General features: G+C 45.6%; 2 protein-coding genes across 7 annotated transcripts in view; both read right to left on the reverse strand.

Annotated features, from left to right (window-relative positions):
• Nucleotides 1-7,404, reverse strand: part of ATRX (ATRX chromatin remodeler) — a 140,981-nt gene extending 133,577 nt beyond the window's left edge. For 3 of the 5 annotated variants that reach the window (XM_073361133.1, XM_073361132.1, XM_073361138.1), the window contains exon 1: nt 7,218-7,404. In XM_073361133.1, coding sequence (XP_073217234.1) covers nt 7,218-7,237 — 20 coding nt within the window. In that variant the 5' untranslated portion in view covers nt 7,238-7,404. The remainder of the gene's footprint in view (nt 1-7,217) is intronic. The other 2 variants (XM_073361136.1, XM_073361139.1) reach the window with 1 other exon arrangement.
• A 1,931-nt stretch (nt 7,405-9,335) lies between these two features.
• MAGT1 (magnesium transporter 1) overlaps nt 9,336-18,421 on the reverse strand; it is a 28,324-nt gene continuing 19,238 nt past the window's right edge. Inside the window, exon 9 of one of the 2 annotated variants that reach the window (XM_073361142.1) lies at nt 9,336-10,337. In XM_073361142.1, the coding sequence (XP_073217243.1) occupies nt 10,321-10,337 (17 nt within the window). In that variant the 3' untranslated portion in view covers nt 9,336-10,320. Of the gene's footprint in view, nt 10,338-10,367; nt 10,788-18,421 lie in introns of those variants that run through there. The other variant, XM_073361143.1, reaches the window with a different exon arrangement.

The raw sequence follows: 18,421 nt of genomic DNA on the forward strand, positions 1-18,421 counted from the left end.
GACAATGGCTGGTGATGGGTTGACACCCCACCTGGGTGTTGGCTACTTTCCTTTCTGTTGCCTCTGGGGAGCTAATATCTGACTGATTCCCCAATTTACAGCATGTTTTAGTGACAACCATACAACACAATTCTCATAACTTCATATGCATTAATGATATATGTACACCTCTACCCCAATATAACGCTGTCCTCGGGAGCCAAAAAAATCTTACTGTGTTATAGGTGAAACCGCGTTATATCAGACTTGCTTTGATACACCAGAGCGTGCAGCCCCACCGCCCTGGAGCACTGCTTTACCATGTTATATCCGAATTTGTGTTATATCAGGGTAGAGGTGTATATGGATAGAGAAATTACTTTCAGCAGACCATAACCTTTCCCCCGATACTCACAAGGCCTGCTTTATATGCAAAATCACAATCATATATAAATGAGGAATATGGGAGTTACAGGACACTACCCAAGGTACAGAATGTCACGACTCCAGGTTTTCTTTGCACTTGGGAAGAACAAATTTTCTAAAGAATGTTTCTACCCTGTTTGTGCAGGCAGAATAATTCATATTCTGCCCTGAAATAAGTGTTCAGTGGGTTCAGGTGATCAAAGATGTTAACAAGGTAGGCTAAATATGCCACCCCTATGAATTAATTAGAGTGTCAGCAAGGGGAGTGTAGGAGGTTGGGTTCATCCCTCCCCGTCCATCTGGGAGGGAGGCTACGTCCCCTTGCTGTAGGCGTCAAGTTCAGGAGGAATTAGCACTGGCTGCTTGAGCCTCCGGCAGGACGGAACACCAAACAGTTAAGTAGCCATGCCATGCAGTCAGGGCAAAGGACTATAGGGACCCTGCCCCTAGGCAGGGAGGAATACCAAGTTAGGGGTTCAGCCCTCTGACTGGGCAGACAGCAAACAGTCTGATGTCCTAGCTCTGGCAGACAGCAGACCAACGCAGGCCTCTTGGCCTGAGGTGGGGAGGCTGCCACCCCAGGGGTGGAGTGGTAGGGGGACCTAGGCCCACACAACTCCATCGGGTCCCAGCCCAGGGCTGGGCGGAATGTTCTGTCACTGGTCAGCAGGGATCTGCCCGAAACATACTGGCCTAGTTTCGGGTCACAGTACAACCGGATCATCACCTGGTTCCCATGGGCTACTTCCTACACTCCCACTGTGCAGTACTCGGGTCTCAAGATCATCATCAGTCTTCCCGGGGTAGACAGCTAATAGCAGCCCCTACAGCTCCTCTGAGGTTTTGGTGCTGTAGTGGTATCTGTCAGGCCACCTGCTGCTAGAGTTTGAGGAGACGTCTTGCAGCTCTGGCCCAACCGAGCTTGAAGATCCACCCATTATATTCTGGTTCCTGTCCCGCCCTTCTATTTCCAGGGGGATGGGTGTGGATGCCCTGGCTCTGCTCACCAGGGGGTGGGTGAGGGAGTTTCCCTGTCCATCTGGGAGGGAGGCCACGCCCCCTCACTACAGGGAGATTTATTATTATGGGAAATCTCCACTTTTGCTTGTAATTAAAAGAATTAAGTTAACACTTTACTTGTCACTACATCTCTTTCCCACCTGTGAGACAGGAGGAAAACAGTCTCACAACTCTTCAGTTTGAAACCATTGTTGGTAGTTACAGAGCAATGCAAAAGTTCTGAATTAATCTATGACATGACACAGACATTCAGGCATTTTCTTATCATCAAGAGTTTAGCAGTTTATGAAAAACAGTGAGGCAGGGATGTATTTAGTGTGATGTTCTGGATCAGTGGACTAGTATACTACCCTTATCTGTCACCACGTTGGCACTATGCATCCAGGTTATCATACACAGCTCCTACTAAATGTGGAAGACTAAACACGTTTTGAAATGTCTTGAAGAGCATTCTGCTGTTGTGCTTTACAGAAGATCAACTCTCCAACAGAACCATCAGAAACTTACCTCACAAATATTACCTGTGTAGCACTAGAGATATCAAACAACCCCTCAGATCAGGCAGTATCTTAGGGCTTGTCTACACCACGCAGCTTTTAGCAGCAAGGCTATGTCGACACAGCCATGTCATTAAAAGTCAGCGTGTGTAAACGCTCTTTGTCAGTACTTTGTTGGCACTTTTGCCCTCAAAATACTTCCAGACTCGCGAGCGGCGTTAGCTTTGTCAGCAGGAGACAAAGCCACGTTCACACTGCCACTTACGTAAGCAAAGCTTTTGTCTTTTGCGCGCGCCGGGGGGGGGGCGGCTTTAAGTACCCGTGAAAGACATCTTCCGACTTCTTTTGACTCATCAAGCTGAATTGCCAGCTACAGACTTTTCCAAAGTTATAAAAGCAGTTTGTCTCATATATCATTACCCATGTGACAAACATGAGAAACCATGTTATCTGGTAGGTGTTTCTAACCCTAACAAAATTCTGAAACAATCATATACACCATATAAAACTGTGTGATCTGCAGTTTGCAGACGCACCAAATAAGTCACCTGAAGGGCACTGGTATTGACACTGCTAGTCTGAGTAATCAAGCCCTGAGGATTTTTCAAGGCTTCAAGCTTTCTCTGAAAAAAAAAAAAAAAGCCTTCCTTTTATCTTTAAGTGTCAGCTGTCTGTCTCTAAATGTTACAAGAACTTTTGAAGGCACCATATACTTCACAGCTAGAACTTCAGAGCACACTACATACCATGGTTTCAAATCAGTGTAAAACAATACATCGTGTTTGCCATTATATTTCTGTATTCTTTTTCCCTTTCTGAGCCATCATTAGAACAACTTGCTACTGCCCTATTCACAAACCAGTTCATCTTTCTGTATCACCCATCAGCCAGAACTGAGGTCCAATGACGTGAAATATGGTCAGGTGAGGCTCAGCAGCACACTAAGGCCTTACTGCAGATACATCCAATATTCCAATTCAGTGACATGTTTTGTCATGGACTATGTGCATTTGCACCTGCACTTTGCCTCACACAAAATACGCTTAATAAAGACATACTGTTTTTCCTAAGATAAATCCAGGCACAGATAGATACAGGTTTCATACTGTTTTTTCAGCAGAGAGTTAACACACACTTATTCTGCAGTAGTCTACAGTGAAAATATGCTCCTCTTCTTATTTGGGCTGCTACTGTTTCTATCCTTTGTTTTTCTTCCTTTTTTACCCTTCTTTCTCTGTTTCTCTCCCACTTCCTTGTCTTTTTGTATCTCCTCTACTTTTTCCTCTGTCTTTCCTTTCCTGCAGCAACTTCTATTCTCTGTACCCTCCTGTGAGCTTCACTCCCGTCCCTTTCCATCTGTTAAAATGATCAGCAGTGCAACAGCTAGTGTTCGCATTAAAATGTTTTTGTTACCATTCCACTGAGATTAACAGGGGATACGGGAGTTCACTGTTTGGAACCATTGTTTTAGGTTGTTTGCAGATTCGGGAAGGCATCACTACATCTCTTTATTGTTGTTTTTCACATTTAGAAGGTTTTCTTCAAAACCAGGGGGGCCAGAAACATTTTTTTTTTTAAATGAAAGCTGATATTTTGCACAATCTGAATATCACGTAGGCTACATAAATACATCAATTGGGCTGGAACTGGCCCATTGCCCATATGTTTGATGCCTGTTCTAAACAGAAAGAAAATAAGTAAAGTCATTCGATGCCCAGCTCTGATCCACTTATTAACTCCCCTTCTCAGCCTGAACTACCTGCTTTTCATAATCCATAGCCCAAATATATTTCATCTTGAACAACTTGCAGCCTTTGTTCTACAGGTGAGTAAGGCTGTGTATGAGGCATGAGGCTGTAGGGCACCATGGGAAGTAAGCAGGGAATATGATTAAAAAGTTGGGCTTAAGCTGACTTGAACCAGGGGAAGAGGTGGAGAGGAGAGCTGGAGTATGAGGGTAGCCCTTGATGTAATAATGCCTTGGCACAGAAACTGTGCCACAGATGACTCTTCCTTTAATCATCCCTGCTTAACTCCATTCTCTCCCACAAGGACCATTCTCTCTCCCCGACTCCTGCATCTCTGCTCACTGCCTGATATCACCCCACAGTCCACCCCAGCGCCTACTGCTGTCCAGCAAGCTTTTCTGGTTCATCTTTTCTGGTACAGAGCACAGCTGGCAAGTCAGGGATAGAACTGATTGGAAACCCAGACAAAAATGAAATTTTATTGAAAATAAGACTTTTGGGGGGTCATGATTTTGGAACCCAGGTTGCCAGTGTTTAAAATGAAAGTAACTGAGCAGTTCTGTTGCTAATCTTGGAGGGACTAAGGTTATGACAAATAAGGAGAATAACTAACTAGAAGTTTAATGTTAAACATTCAGAAGTGGCCTACATCCAAGATATTACCAGAACAGATGTGAAGTTTGAGTGGACTATGCGGAACTCAAAGAAATATGAAGACAGAGAAAACTTTGAAAGGGAGTTATTTTAAAATGTTTCTTCTGCAGTTAGAAGAGACTTCATACAACATCTTTGTAGAAAATTCACCTGTCATCTGCTGAGTAAAGGGGCGTTTTTCAATGCAGCCTTAATGATGCTATAGATGAATAATGCATAGTTCAATAGAACTAACAACTTTGCTTTAGCTTTTAAGTTAATACATTCAATATTTGTCTTGTACAGAGAATATGTTGACAGATTTGCCCTAACATCTTGGTGGGAAACCTGATCTCATTTTTTTCTTAAGGTAACCTGCATCCGTTCACTCTGAATGAGTGATGTTGCAGCATGACATGATACATGTTGTGTAATGCAGCAATAATGTAATTTGAAAGAAGCCAGTAGTAGATATTTTGTACTCAAACTTTTTGTAAATATTTCTACATACATTCCAAAGTTATCAATCTTTCACGCCATACTACCAGCACAGAACAATTCCCTAATTTCTTCCTCTAGGAAAGTAACTTCAAGTTTGTTACCCTCTCCCATACCAAATCACCCCCCCGCCCAAACCAGTGTGTTACCATTACTCATGAAGGTAACCCTTTAAGACAGTGATTCTCAACCAATCGTCCGGGGCCCCCTAGGATGCCGCAAGCAAGCTTCAGGGGGTCCGCCAAGCAGGGCCAGCATTAGACTCACTGGGGCCCAGGGCGCAAAGCTGAAGCCCCACCGCATGGGTCTGAAGCCCAGAGCCCTGAACCCCGTCACTGGGGGTTGAAGCAGAAGCCTGAGCAGCGTAGTTTCATGGTGGCCCCAAGCAACTGACCTGTTTGCCCCCTAATGCTGGCCCTGGCTTTTATATGCAGAAAAACAGTTGTTGTGGCACAGGTGGGCCGTGGAGTTTTTACAGCATGTTGAGGGGGCCTCAGAAACAAAAAAGTTGAGAACCCCTGCTTTAAGAGGTAATTTGTTCTAGTGACTACACTGCTTCTGTTTTATATTCTCACACTGAACTTTTCAACCCAGTGTTTCCCATACTTTGGAGATCATGACCCAAAGGGTCATGGAGGGTGTCTGAGGGGAGGAGTGGGGGGTCTGAAGAGATCGCTTCTTCTGTAAAATAATCAATTAAATTAAAATAAAAAATGTATATACAACAGACCCTGTGATGGTTTATCTGTTTAAGGTCACCCTATTTTATGTTAGGGACAGCTTGTTTGTTGTAGTTTCTCCTCCTGAATTTGATCAGCCTGTTTTATGTTAACTTTATTAATATTTTTGTTTACACTGCTAGAGGCCTTTAGGCACAGCTAACTAAGAAATTAAAAGGCTTTCAGGGCCGGGAACATATAAGGGGAAAAAATTACCATTCCTATCAGTATTGGCAGAAACCCTACTGGGAGTTTATGGTAAATTACAAACAACTACACAAACAAGGGAAAGCAAAAGGAAAAAATCAGCCCCCTCTTTTGTTTTGACTGAAAAATAATACAAACAAATAGAAATGTAATCAAACCCAAACTTCACTAAAAGGATGCTGTACTGTTAATGTGCTACCAACTGCAAAGATGCCATAAAGAGTTTAGAGCCACAAAGGAAAAAAATCCATGTAAACAACTATGATTGCTTAAGAATCTTAACTGAGGATCATAATACAAGTTCATGTGATGCTACTTTTCCTTCAATTTTTGTTTTGATTTTGTGAACAAGGCTAGACAATGTCCATGAAGGTTAACTGACAATCGTTTATTATTCATATCACATCTTAAGCATTCAGAGTGCTGTGCAGTTGATGGACCATGCTCCTTGGTCACCTTCCCCTGAAATGTCTGTATGTTGGAAGGCACACAAAACTAATTATGTATTAATGGTAAAACATAGCACCTGTTTGTCAGCACTGAAGCTGATTTGTGGCCTGGCATAGCATAATTTACTGTATGCAGCAAAGAAATGAATTTAACACAGCAGACAAGAGTAGGTCCTAGAAAGCAAAGAACTGCAAGAAGCCGCCCCTGCTGGGAGGGAGGAGAGAACGTTTCCAGTCTGCAAGCTAGAGAAAAGTCTGCCTATAGACTAAGATGCTTAGGGTGAACACCTTGTATGAAGATCAGCTTTCCTGCTGTCGCAGACACTGATTGTGATGTAAAAATAGATCCTTTACTGTGGAGGGCCAATAGGGGAGAAGGAACTTTCACTGTGGATAAACACGTTGGAGGAGGGAAGAGGCGGCAGCACCGCTACGGTACCAAGACATTCGCTGACGCAAAAACTCCATCCAGGGCTGGGGGTCAGGAGAGGGCACCGCCCCTCAACCTGGTCCGCCAAGCCAGGTCCCGCTCCGGCTCTCTCCAGGCAAGGCAGAATGGAAACGAAGCATCAACGCCCCCAACCTTAAGAAAGCGGGCTTCGGAGCGGGGCCCCCTCCGCCCCGCGGCGGGACTGGTCGAGGAAACAGGCCGCGCGCCTGCCCCGGCCGAACCGGGGGCGCAACACTACCCCCGAGCACACCGGCGAGGGGAATATAAGCGCCCACTGGCCGCTCTCCCTCAGCCCGGCCGGGTTAAGCCCCGCGCGCACAGACAGCAGCCAGACCGCACTTAACCTCCGTCCCGCCGGTCCCCTCCCCCTGCCCGGCCTCTCGCCCGCGATCCCTTACTCTGCCCCGCGGCCTTCTCTGCCGATGCCTTCCCCAGCCTCCCCTCCATCCTCCTGCGGTACCGGGCCGCAGCGGGGAGCGGCGCTGCCGCCTCTACTCCCTGGGTGGGAAGAAAGTGATTACAGTATCCCCAGCCGCCTCTCCGCAGCGGAGGCTCGTCAGACCCTAGCGGGAGAGTGTTTCGGTCCGTACCTCATGGGCTCCGCGGTCATGTCGCCGCTGCTCGGTACCCCCGGCCAGGCCGGAACCGAGCTCAGGCGCTGAAGGGACACAAAGCCGTTAGTGCCGCCATCGCCAGCACCACCGCCATCTTGTCGGAGGGAAGATGAGGGAGACGACCGGCCTCCTGCCGCCTTCCTCCCTCGCCGTCTCCCATTGGCTGCCTGCCACCCCCATCGATTTTCTAATTGGCCCGCTCGGACTGGGCCTGTTGCTAAGGTCGTGTACGTCATCTTTCTAGCTGTGATTGGCTGTATGAATGGTTACGTCATCCTCGAGGGCTTGACGTCAGACATGGAATGCTATGACGTTACCCATGAAAGGGAGAAGAAAGCTTGTTCGCTTTGTCTTCTCCGCGCCTACATTGGTCATTCGCCCAAGCAAAGAGCTAGTGGCAGCTGCCGCCACAGGCACTTAGCAAGGCAATAGTGTCTTTGTCTCTAGCTATTTTTTGTACAGGATCATCACCATACTTAAACATACTGTCACTCATGACCGAAGGAGAGAACGTCCTGTCAAAAAGCACATCAGTGTACTAATGTGTCAAACATCAATATAGATAACGCCTGTGCACTGCAGCAGTTGCAGATTTAAAAATTAAAACTCAAAATAAAAAAATGGATTGACACTTCAAGTCATTACATCACTCTGCTGGTATGTTATGTCCCTTTCCTCACACATTTTGCATAAATTAGGCCCTGATATGACCACTTACGTACATGATTAACTTTACTATTGTACAATCAATGCAACTACTCACAATAGTAAATTTAAATGAGTAGACACATAGAGAATCAGGACCTTAGATTGTCATCTATTCAGGTCACTGACTATCTCTTACTCTTTGTATAGGACCTAGCCCAGTGGATCTTCAGCACAGTTAAAGTCTCTAGGCATAATTGTAATATTAATAATTTCTTGGGAACACAAAATATTTTTGGGGACTCATTAACATGCCACAAGTTAAGTTCCCAAGAATTCCTGAATTAAATCAGTTTGAATTAATGGACTATAGAAATATGGCATCTGCAAGGGAAATCCAAATGCCACTTTACTCACCTACTCACTTACTGGAGATGTCAATTATCTGGCCTCAGTGTTAACTATGGGCATCTTTCCTGTCAATTGAGAAATCAGTGACAAAGAGCAAAATCATGGAAATAACATGAGTCAATAATATATTTACTCACAGTAATAATAACTCATGTTATTTTCATGATGGTCTATCCCAGTAGTTTGATGCCCTATCCCATTTGATGGCCTATCCCAGTAGGTATAAGTATATAAGTATGTTTATAACATTTTAAATATTCAAAGATCATAAACAGAATCCAGCAAATACCCAATACGCTGTATACAAAAGCACCCTTGCTAAAATACTTGCCCAGCATCAACTAACTTCAGCTACGATAACACTTAAAATAGATAGTCAGCTGCAGCTTTGTAACTTTTGATTTGCTGCCAGCCTCTCACCCTTTGATGAGAGCAACAGACTTATTGCCCTGATTCGGTATCCGGGACAATGCTCAGTGGAGGACTCCATCCTGCACCTATTGAAGTCAATGGTGCAGGATCAGGCCTTAAAAGAACTGATGATTTTTCTAAAGCTGAATAAAAATAGTTGAGAAATACAAGGGGCATAAGCCTGTGAGAAACAAGTAATAACCAAGTGTGACAGGATCCCCGGGGTGCAGCCTGGGACTGTGGGACCGCTATGCCCCTGAACTTTCTCAAGCCTGGTCTGTCTCTCACAATGTCTTGCTAGTGAACAGCAGCAAACCCCTCCAGGTGCTGTTATCACTCAGCACAACCACATGTGGAGCCCCACAACCAGCTAGATTGCTTCAATGCTCCCAGAGCCACTCATGAATCACACAGAGAGGAATCAACTAAATCCCCCCAGCTCCTAGCACTGTACCTCAGGAATATACTGTCTTGCACTGCTCAAGATGAGCAGTGCAAATTTATTAATTGGTTCACCATTTCATCAATGGAAAGTGGACATACACCAGCCTTTGCAAAACCTGAGCAGATTTGCCACACACTTCATACAAACTCACTGGTAAAGATAGACAATAAAACAAATTTATTAACTGCAAAAGATAGATTTTAAGTGATATTAAGTGATAGGCAAAAAGTCAGAGTTAGTTACCAAAAGAAAATATAAACACGCAATCTAAACTCTCAACCTTATTAGAATGGGCAACATCTAGATTAAGCAGTTTTTCTCATCCCACCGGATATTGCAGTCCTTAATGTATAGACTTGTCCCTTAAATCTGTGCCAGTCCCCTCAGTTGGAGTCTTCAGAGTGTCCTCATTGCTTGCAGCATAGGTGGGGTGAAGGAGAAAGGCGAAGCATGGGCCCCATGTGTTTGGTTTTATACCCTGAGTCCATGTGCTTGGAAAACACAAGTCCAGCCATGTCTGAGTGGGCATTGCTGTCTCCAGGCAAGGTTGAGAAATTCCCCTGGTGTGGCCTCATGCAGGTAGGGGCATGTCTTCACTAGCAACATTAAAGCGCCGCCACCGCAGCACTTTAACATGGCTGTGTGGTCGCAGCACCAGCACTGGGAGAGAGCTCTCCCAGCGCTTTAGAAAACCCACCTCCACGAGGGGAATAGCTACTAGTGCTGGGAGCGCAGCTCCCAGTGCTGGTGCACTGCCTACGCTGGCACTTTACAGGGCAGAAACTTGCAGTGCTCAGGGGGGTATTTTTTCAGTTGCAGCGCTGTAAAGTGCCAGTGTAGACAAGCCCTAAGTTTTTGCATTGTAGCTCCCTTGCTGGACAATGATTGTTGATGGGTTGATTGACACCCCGCCCAGGTGTTGGTTACTTTCCTTGCTGTTGCCTCTGGGGAGCTAATATCTGGCTGATCTCCCAACTTAGGGCATGTTTTAGTGACAACCATACAACACAATTCTCATAACTTCATATGCATGATATCCATATATGGATAGAGAAATGACTTTCAGCAGATCATAACCTTCCCCCTGATACCTTTACGTGTAAGATCATGATTATATAAAAATGAGGAATATGGGGATTCCAGGATGCTCCCCCAAGGTACAGAATGTCACACCAGGGATGAAACTGTAGGGAGGAAAAGAAAAACCACATGACATGCTCCACCTTGTTACACTACTGTAGTATTTTAATATATATTGAAAGTACTGTATGTTCCATGGCAAACTAGATCTATTTTTTTCCCCTTCTTGCTTTAACAGTTTCTCATAAGAGGGGTCCCTGAATAGAGACAGGGAAGCAGGGTTGGATGGAAAAGGACTCCGATTGAATGGAATACTCCAAGCTTATTAATTTCTAAGATCCAGTGGTCTAAAGTAATGAGGTTCCAGGTGTTTTTAAAATAAAAAATGTTGTTGCCAAAAAGAGGTTGGGGGAGAAGGGCATAGATCTTTCAGACTTTCTGTGCAGCTCTTGATGATGGTATCAAACTTGCTGTCATGAGGTGGACACAGGGTGTGCAGTAGAAGAAGAGTTCTGTATTGGAACATCTGCTCCTTCCTTGGTGGCTCTAATGATCTTTAGGGGTTGTAATAATTTAATAATAATATGTAATACGTAATAATAAAATAACATTGTTACCTGTCCTGCTTTCTCTTAGGAGCTGGCATGTAAACTCCCAAGGAACAGAGACTGGCTCTCACATCTTTCAGAGAATTCAGGACTTCATCAGTTTTGCATTAAGCAGATCACACCCTTTGAATGGGAGGTCCTCAACTGTTATTTGGACCTCCTTTGTTATTTCTGAAGATTAAAGCCAGGAAGTCCTATGCATGGTGATGGAGGTGGCCACTGAGTATGCTGTGGTATCCAACACATCAAACGCTTCCTGTAGCAGTGTGTGAGCTACGAATTGTACCTCAGATACAATACATTTCCGTTCCTCCCAATGTTCTTGAGGGAATTTCTCTATACACTGTGATACCTTGTCACAATTAAGGTAATCATACTTTAACAGAAGTGCCTGGTAATTTGAGATGCAGACTTCATTATAAGTAAATTTTCCTGCCAAATAAACCTATTTCTGGGGAGGAATCCATGTCTCCTGAAGTAATTTTTTGAATCCTTGCTATCTGGACCTTTCATGCACTATCAGCATTACCAGAGATCAAGGAACTAGATATGTCTTTAAAATATTCAAAGGGAGTTTCAAGGGAGTTCTATCTACCAATATCTATCTACCATTTTTAGAGGTAAGTGCCAAAGATGCTGGAGTCTGCCACAAATGTTTTTCTTGTTCTAGTAGCCCCTCATAAATGATCATGGTAATCTGTCCAGGCATAAGAGGAGTGCAGAATATCTAGTGCAGTTTTTCTTGCACAAGCACCACAGGGATTTCTAAAGTCTCTTCTATGTGACACAAAAAATCCTGAAATATTTTAAAGTTATCTGGCTGAGTAGGAGTGGAAGGTGTCAAGGTGTCCTGCAGTGGCTCAAGTCAAGTGTGAGTATCAACCTCAGGACAGACTGTTAAGAAGCAGGGCACAAACTCCAAATTAGTTGTGAGTTCTATACTTAGATTTCAACAATGAATTAGCAAGTGTAAACCCCTCAGACACTAAAAGAGCCCTTACATGAAGTCACAGACTTGGGTACTCTGATCTGTTTTGCCACCCAGGTAAGCCTACCTTTGTGATAGATGGTCCTTTACACCAAGGATCACAGCAACATACTGGTTACTCCAAGTCCCAAAGGACCAGTCATTGCTTGCTCCCAAACATGTGGAGGCCTATGCAGCCACAAGGGACTTTCTAAGCTTCTCAGTACCGATATCCTCAGCAGCACAAGAAGTACTTTACACTCAGTACCGATGCTTGCATCAGGAACCCATAGTACCTTTACCTCCCAAGCTTCTGCAAAGGCTGGTGCAGTCCAAGGGCAAGCCTCGGATGATATCCCTGGTACCAGGCTACCTATTCCCAGTCCCAGCTGTTTCTGGCCCCTGTGGCCCATTGTCTGACATTTCAGATTCTTCCTCATCGGACTCAGAGGTGCATCCATCTTTATGACATCCAAGACAGAGGGCATACCGTTCATCAGAGACGGGGACCATAGGACATGCCACAGTCACAGCACTGGCTTCCTCCTAAGGAGCAATTGCCCAGTCAAGGATGGGTCTCAGGTCCATATGAATGGCCATTCTGGACACGTGGGGTAGCCCTCTTCCCACTAGACCCCTCCTCAACCACCTAGTTCTTTGTCATTGAGACTGCTCTCAGGGCATCTGCACCAAGAGCATCAATCTCCAGTACCCACTACTGAGCAGCCAGAAGTCATTTAGGCAGCTTCCCCCAGCACAAGCACGGAGCAGCCACCACCTCAGAATCTTGTGTCATCCTCTTCCTCATCATCAGATGAGGCTATTGAGGCAGCAAGCAATCCACCACCACCAGAAGACCACAGAACTCATCTAGATCTATTGAGAAGGGTGTCCTCTATTCTTGACATTCAGGCAGAGGAGATGCGTGAAAGCTGTCTCAAGTTAGTGGACATTCTTCCAGAGTGACTCTCCCAATTAATGAAGCCATTATGGAGCCAGTCAAGGCACTGTGGCAGAACCATCCTCCTTACCCCCACAGCAAAGCAAGCTAAACAGAGATACTATATCCCCTCTACGGGGTATGACCATTTGTACTTTCTCCCTTCTGCAAGTTCCTTGGTGGTGGCAGCTGCTAATGAACAGGAGAGCATGCTAATGAACAAGGACACCAACCATCGACAGTCAAAGGCAAACTTTTGAAGAGGCTGGACTTGTTGGATGCAACCTTTCTTCTACAGGGAATCTGCAACTCAGGATTGCAAACCAACAGGATTGCTCACCTACTGTGACTTCACCCTTTCGGATAGCATTATAAAATTTAAAAGACAAGTTACCAGAGGACTGTAGGCAGAATTTTGAAGTAATTGTCGATGAGGGCAAGTGTCAGGGTTCCTTTCCCCACTCTGAACTCTAGGGTACAGATGTGGGGACCTGCATGAAAGACCTCCTAAGCTTATTCTTACCAGCTTAGGTTAAAAACTTCCTCAAGGTACAAACTTTGCCTTGTCCTTGAACCCTATGCTGCCACCACCAAGCGTGTTAAACAAAGAACAGGGAAAGAGACCACTTGGAGACGTCTTGCCCCCAAAATATCCCCCCAAGTCCTACACCCCCTTTCCTGGGGAAGGCTTGATAAAAATCCTCACCAATTTGCATAGGTGAATACAGACCCAAACCTTTGGATCTTAAGAACAATTAAAAAACAATCAGGTTCTTAAAAGAAAAATTTTAATTAAAGAAAAAGTAAAAGAATCACCTCTGTAAAATCAGGATGGTAAATACCTTACAGGGTAATCAGATTCAAAACATAGAGAATCCCTCTAGGCAAAACCATAAGTTACAAAAAGACACAAAAACAGGAATACACATTCCATTCAGCACAGCTATTTTACCAGCCATTAAACAAAAGAAAATCTAACGCATTTCTAGCTAGATTACTTACTAACTTAACAGAAGTTCTGAAGAGCATTCCTGACCTGGTCCCGGCAAAAGCATAACACAGACAGACAGACCCTTTGCTCCCCCCCCCCCCGCCCCCAGTTTTGAAAGTAACTTGTCTCCTCATTGGTCATTTTGGTCAGGTGCCAGTGAGGTTATCCTAGCTTCTTAACCCTTTACAAGTGAAAGGGTTTTGCCTCTGGCCAGGAGGGATTTTATAATTCTGTATACAGAAAGGTGGTTACCCTTCCCTTTATATTTATGACAGCAAGCTAGTTGGCAGAACTGCTATTCGGGACAGTTTAGATGGCACAAATGTGGCAGCTCAAACCCTGGCATTACCCATTTCTATGAGATGTTCATGGTTACAGTTGTCTGGGATCTCCTCAGAAGTCCAGCAGACCACTGAGGACCTAGAAGCCTAAAAAATTCCAGGGAAACATTAAAATCTATAGGATACTATACTTAGGCAACGAAGAGGAAACAGTTCAATCCTCAACCGCCATGCAGATACCAGGATTTTGCTTCCAAGCCTCAAGATCCGCTGAGGAGAAAGTACAGGGGTTATAGAAGACAACATCCACTGCCGCTCTTCAGCATCAGTGGGCTCATCCTGTCCAGCCCCCTCATCCAAACAGACATTTTGATGCATTGGTCAAAGGCGGTGTACCAGTTCCATTTGTTTCCCACCTTTTGTTTACAAATTGTTTATCCCACTTCCTAAGTGCTTGGGCCCAGGTAACATCAGATTCGTGGGTCTTAAGCAGTGTTCCTTCTAATTTTTTACATCCATATGTGGAATGAGTGTTGTTATATGCACCAATACAGAGGTGATGTGTGATGGGGCCAAGGGGTTTGCAGTCTGGGAGGGGGCTCAGGGCTGGAACAAAGGGTTGGGGTGTGGGGGTGTGAGGGATCTGACTAGGGGTGAAGGCTCTGGGGTGGGGCCGGGGATGAGGGATTCAGGGTATGGGAAGGGGCTCAGGGCTGGGGCAGAGGGTTGGAGTGTGGGGGATGTGGGCTTTGGGGATGAGTGGTTTGGGGTACAGGCTGCCCTGGGGCTATGGTGGGAAGAGAGGACTCCCCCCAGCCCTCTCTCGCTGCAGCAGCTCAGGGCCAGGTGAGAAGCACCTCTCCCCAGCCGCGGCTGCTCTGGTGGGGCTGGGCCAGGCTGAGGGAGAAGTACCTCTCCTTGGCAGTTCTCGTGGGGCTGGACTGAGCCAAGGTAGGGGCTCCTCTCCCTGGCAGCTCTGACAGGGCTGGGCTGGGCTGCCAGAGGGGCTCCTCTCCCTGGCAGCTGTGGTGGGCGTGGGTAGGAGCGTCTCTCCCTGCCTGCACAGCCCTTGATAGCCTGCTGCACAACTGCACAGCTTACAGGGAACCATGGTGTTGTTGAGATACATTGCAACTGTCCATTTCACAACCCACACTCCCTCCCCTCTCTCTATCAGTGTCTATCCCGTATGAAAGAAATGAGGGGGACTGAGGATGGCTCCATCTCTTATACTAGCATACGTGATGAGAAAGGGTGCTCAAGACACCCCAAGAGGTACCTCTGAGGGAAAAAGTTCTCCAACAACTGTGCACAAGGTATGCATACACCTACAGTGGAACAGATATATGCAATATCTTGAAGAACAACAGTTATAGAAAGGTAGGTAACCATTTTATTATGTATTTGAACAAGTTTAGAATGAGCTATGCCATGCAACTGGATATGTCTTCTATTCCTTGGCTGGGAGCTTCTATTCTTAGATCATAAAGCCCTTGGGACAGAGACTGTGTCTTTTACAAGCACAATACTATTCAACAAGCAAATCTCATCTATGCATTAATCTTCACATCTTACTGATGTGAATTGGAGAGGTTTGTTTGGATAGAGCCAATTTCCTGCATAACTTGGAGGAGGAGGAAATGTTATAATATTTTAGCCCCACACAAAATTTCACAATAGGTAGGTGTTCTTACTGAAACAGTCAGTGACATAAATGTTAGGTTTCAGAGCAAATATTCCATTAAGAGGACTGGGGAAGACAGGACTTCAGACTCTGGAAGAGAGCATTTAATTGACTAATGTTCAGAAGATTATCTTCAAAAGCATCGAACCTAAAACATTAACACTTAAATTCTGGAGAAACTGATAGGGCCAGCAGAGGTCCTTGTTTGTGACCCCCATGTCCTGGTTCATGCTAGTCCCTGTCCATAACTGGTGAAATCCTGGTCCCATTGACTACAATAGGAGTAGGAATTCACTTTTTTCAAAAAATGGAAGTTTAGGTTCTATGCATTGGGTAACTTTTGCTACACAAGCAATAAAAATAATGGGAATCCAAAGTTTGAGCTGATTTTTTTTAACCTATTACTAACTTTAATCATAAGGATATGCATCCGATTAAGTGAGCTGTAGCTCATGAAAGCTTATGCTCAAATAAATTGGTTAGTCTCTAAGGTGCCACTAGTACTCCTTTTCTTTTTGCGAATACAGATTAACACAGCTGCTACTCTGAAAAGGATATTATAGTTGCTAGTTAAACTTCACAACACTTCTGTAAGTGAATTTCTAATGGTCTCCATTTTACAGAAAAGGAAATGGAAGCAGTACTCTTTGATGGCCATTGAGACAAACGATCCAATTTTAGTGTTAAAGCACAGTTGCACAATGGTTTTGTCTTGCTTGTGTAGATGGAACCAGATTTAAAGTCATTTGGATGCTTCCCTTTTTGTAGGACAACCACCTACCTTAGCACCCAAAGGGCTCCCAAAAATTGCATTCAATTACTATTATTCTAAAAGCAGTGTCTAGCATGCACAAAGAATTCACACTCGCTCATTTCTTCAAAGGAGGAAACCAGCAAGTTCTGTCATCTGCCATACTGAGGAATCACACCTTCATTGTCAGGTCTTGTTTACATAAACAAAATCACTCCAGTTCATTTTCCACTCAATTTCCTATTTCATTAGAGAAAAAAACTGCTCTCCCTCCCCTTTTCTACTTTAATTTTTTTTTTAATATAGTGAATTGTTCTCTTAATTGCAACACTTCCGCTACATAAAATGCTCTCACTTTGGTTCATGGGCACAAACTTGCTCTGTCGGCAGGAAATTTAATTTATAAAAACTCTCCCTTCAAAGCATGACTGTCTTGATCTCCTGCAAAGAGGAAAAGGTAACGTGAAATGTGGCCACCGCTGTATTACACGAGCCCAGTGATGAGCTACCAAAATCTTAAGAACGGGTTCCCTCCTCACCCCACGAGGGGGTTGTTGCCCACCCCCGCCCTCCGGGACTCCTGCCCCATCCAACACCCTCGCGTTCCTTGATGCACTCCCCAGGACCCCTGCCCCATCCACCCCCCTCCCCTGTCCCCTGACTGCCCCCAGAACCGGGCAGGAGGGTCTCGTGGGCCACCGTAGTGGCTGCAGCACCCACGGGGAAAATTTGGTGGGTGCAGAGCACCACCAGCAGCTCCCCACCCTGCGCCCAGCCCCAGATCACCTCACCTCCGCTCTGCCTCCTCCGCTGAACGCGCTGCCCCCCTCTGCTTCTCCGCCCCCTCCCCCAGCTTCCCGTGAATCAGCTGTTTGGCGGGAAGCCTGGGAGGGCTGAGAAGCAGGTGGCGGCTTCCCGCTCAGGCCAAGTGTGGCGGAGGTGAGCTAGGGAACAGTTCCCCTGCATGCCCCCCCGCAGGTTACCTGCTGCGGCACAGGCGGCCCTCCTCTCACCACCACCCCCCGGTCCCAGCTCACCTCCGCCTCCCTTGGCCTGCGCGGGAAGCCGCGGCCTGCTTCTCAGCCTGCCCCAGCTTCCTGCACGAACAGCTGATTCATGGGAAGCCTGGGGGGGATGGGGGTGGAGAAGCAGAGCGGGGCGGCGCGTTCAGGGGAGGAGGAGGAGGAGGAGGAGCAGAGGTGAGCTGGGGCCGGGCGGGGAGCTGCCAGTGGGTGCTCTGCACCCACCAAATTTTCCCCCTGGGTGCTCCAGGGCTGGAGAACCCATGGAGTCAGTGCCATGGAGTAAGGCGCCACTTTTGGCCAGTTAAATTTAGAAGCCCTTTTAGAACTGGTTGTCCCTCGTGGAACAACCGGTTCTAAAAGGGCTTCTAAATTTAACAACCAGTTCTAGCGAACCGGCTCCAGCTCACCACTGCATGAGCCCCTATGTTCACTGCTGCTGCATTACCCAGATAAAGCTATTTGATTTCTCTCCACCTCCAGAGGAGAAGTGGTTTTATTTGTTTTTTTAAAAGAAGCAGAATTAAATTTTAAGACTAGAAATGCTTAGTCTGACAATCTGGTTACATGATTTGGTAAACCCAATTTGCATAGCAGTCTACAGCCAAGCCTACTATACTTGCCTTATGCTGTCTACATAGTTTTACACTTACACATAGTCTGTAATCCCAAAATATTTAAATGTATAGCTACCACAATAGCACAACTGAGGGCAGCAGTGCTGGAATTGGAAATTTTTGCTAAGAAGGCCAGCTCAGAGCCCCTCACTCTTCTGAGCAGCATAATGGGATCTTTAATGTCTGCACAGAACAGACACAACCCTTTGGTCTAAAGGCATACACAGAGGGAACTGACGGTGTTCAGTTGTTCTAGGTGGATTGAAGGGGCAAGTGGAATCTGCTAAAATTCAAACTAATGGTTCTACAGAGTGTAGGTATTTCAAC

Source organism: Lepidochelys kempii, chromosome 9 (assembly GCF_965140265.1).
Source record: "Lepidochelys kempii isolate rLepKem1 chromosome 9, rLepKem1.hap2, whole genome shotgun sequence".
NCBI classification, from domain to species: domain Eukaryota; kingdom Metazoa; phylum Chordata; order Testudines; family Cheloniidae; genus Lepidochelys; species Lepidochelys kempii.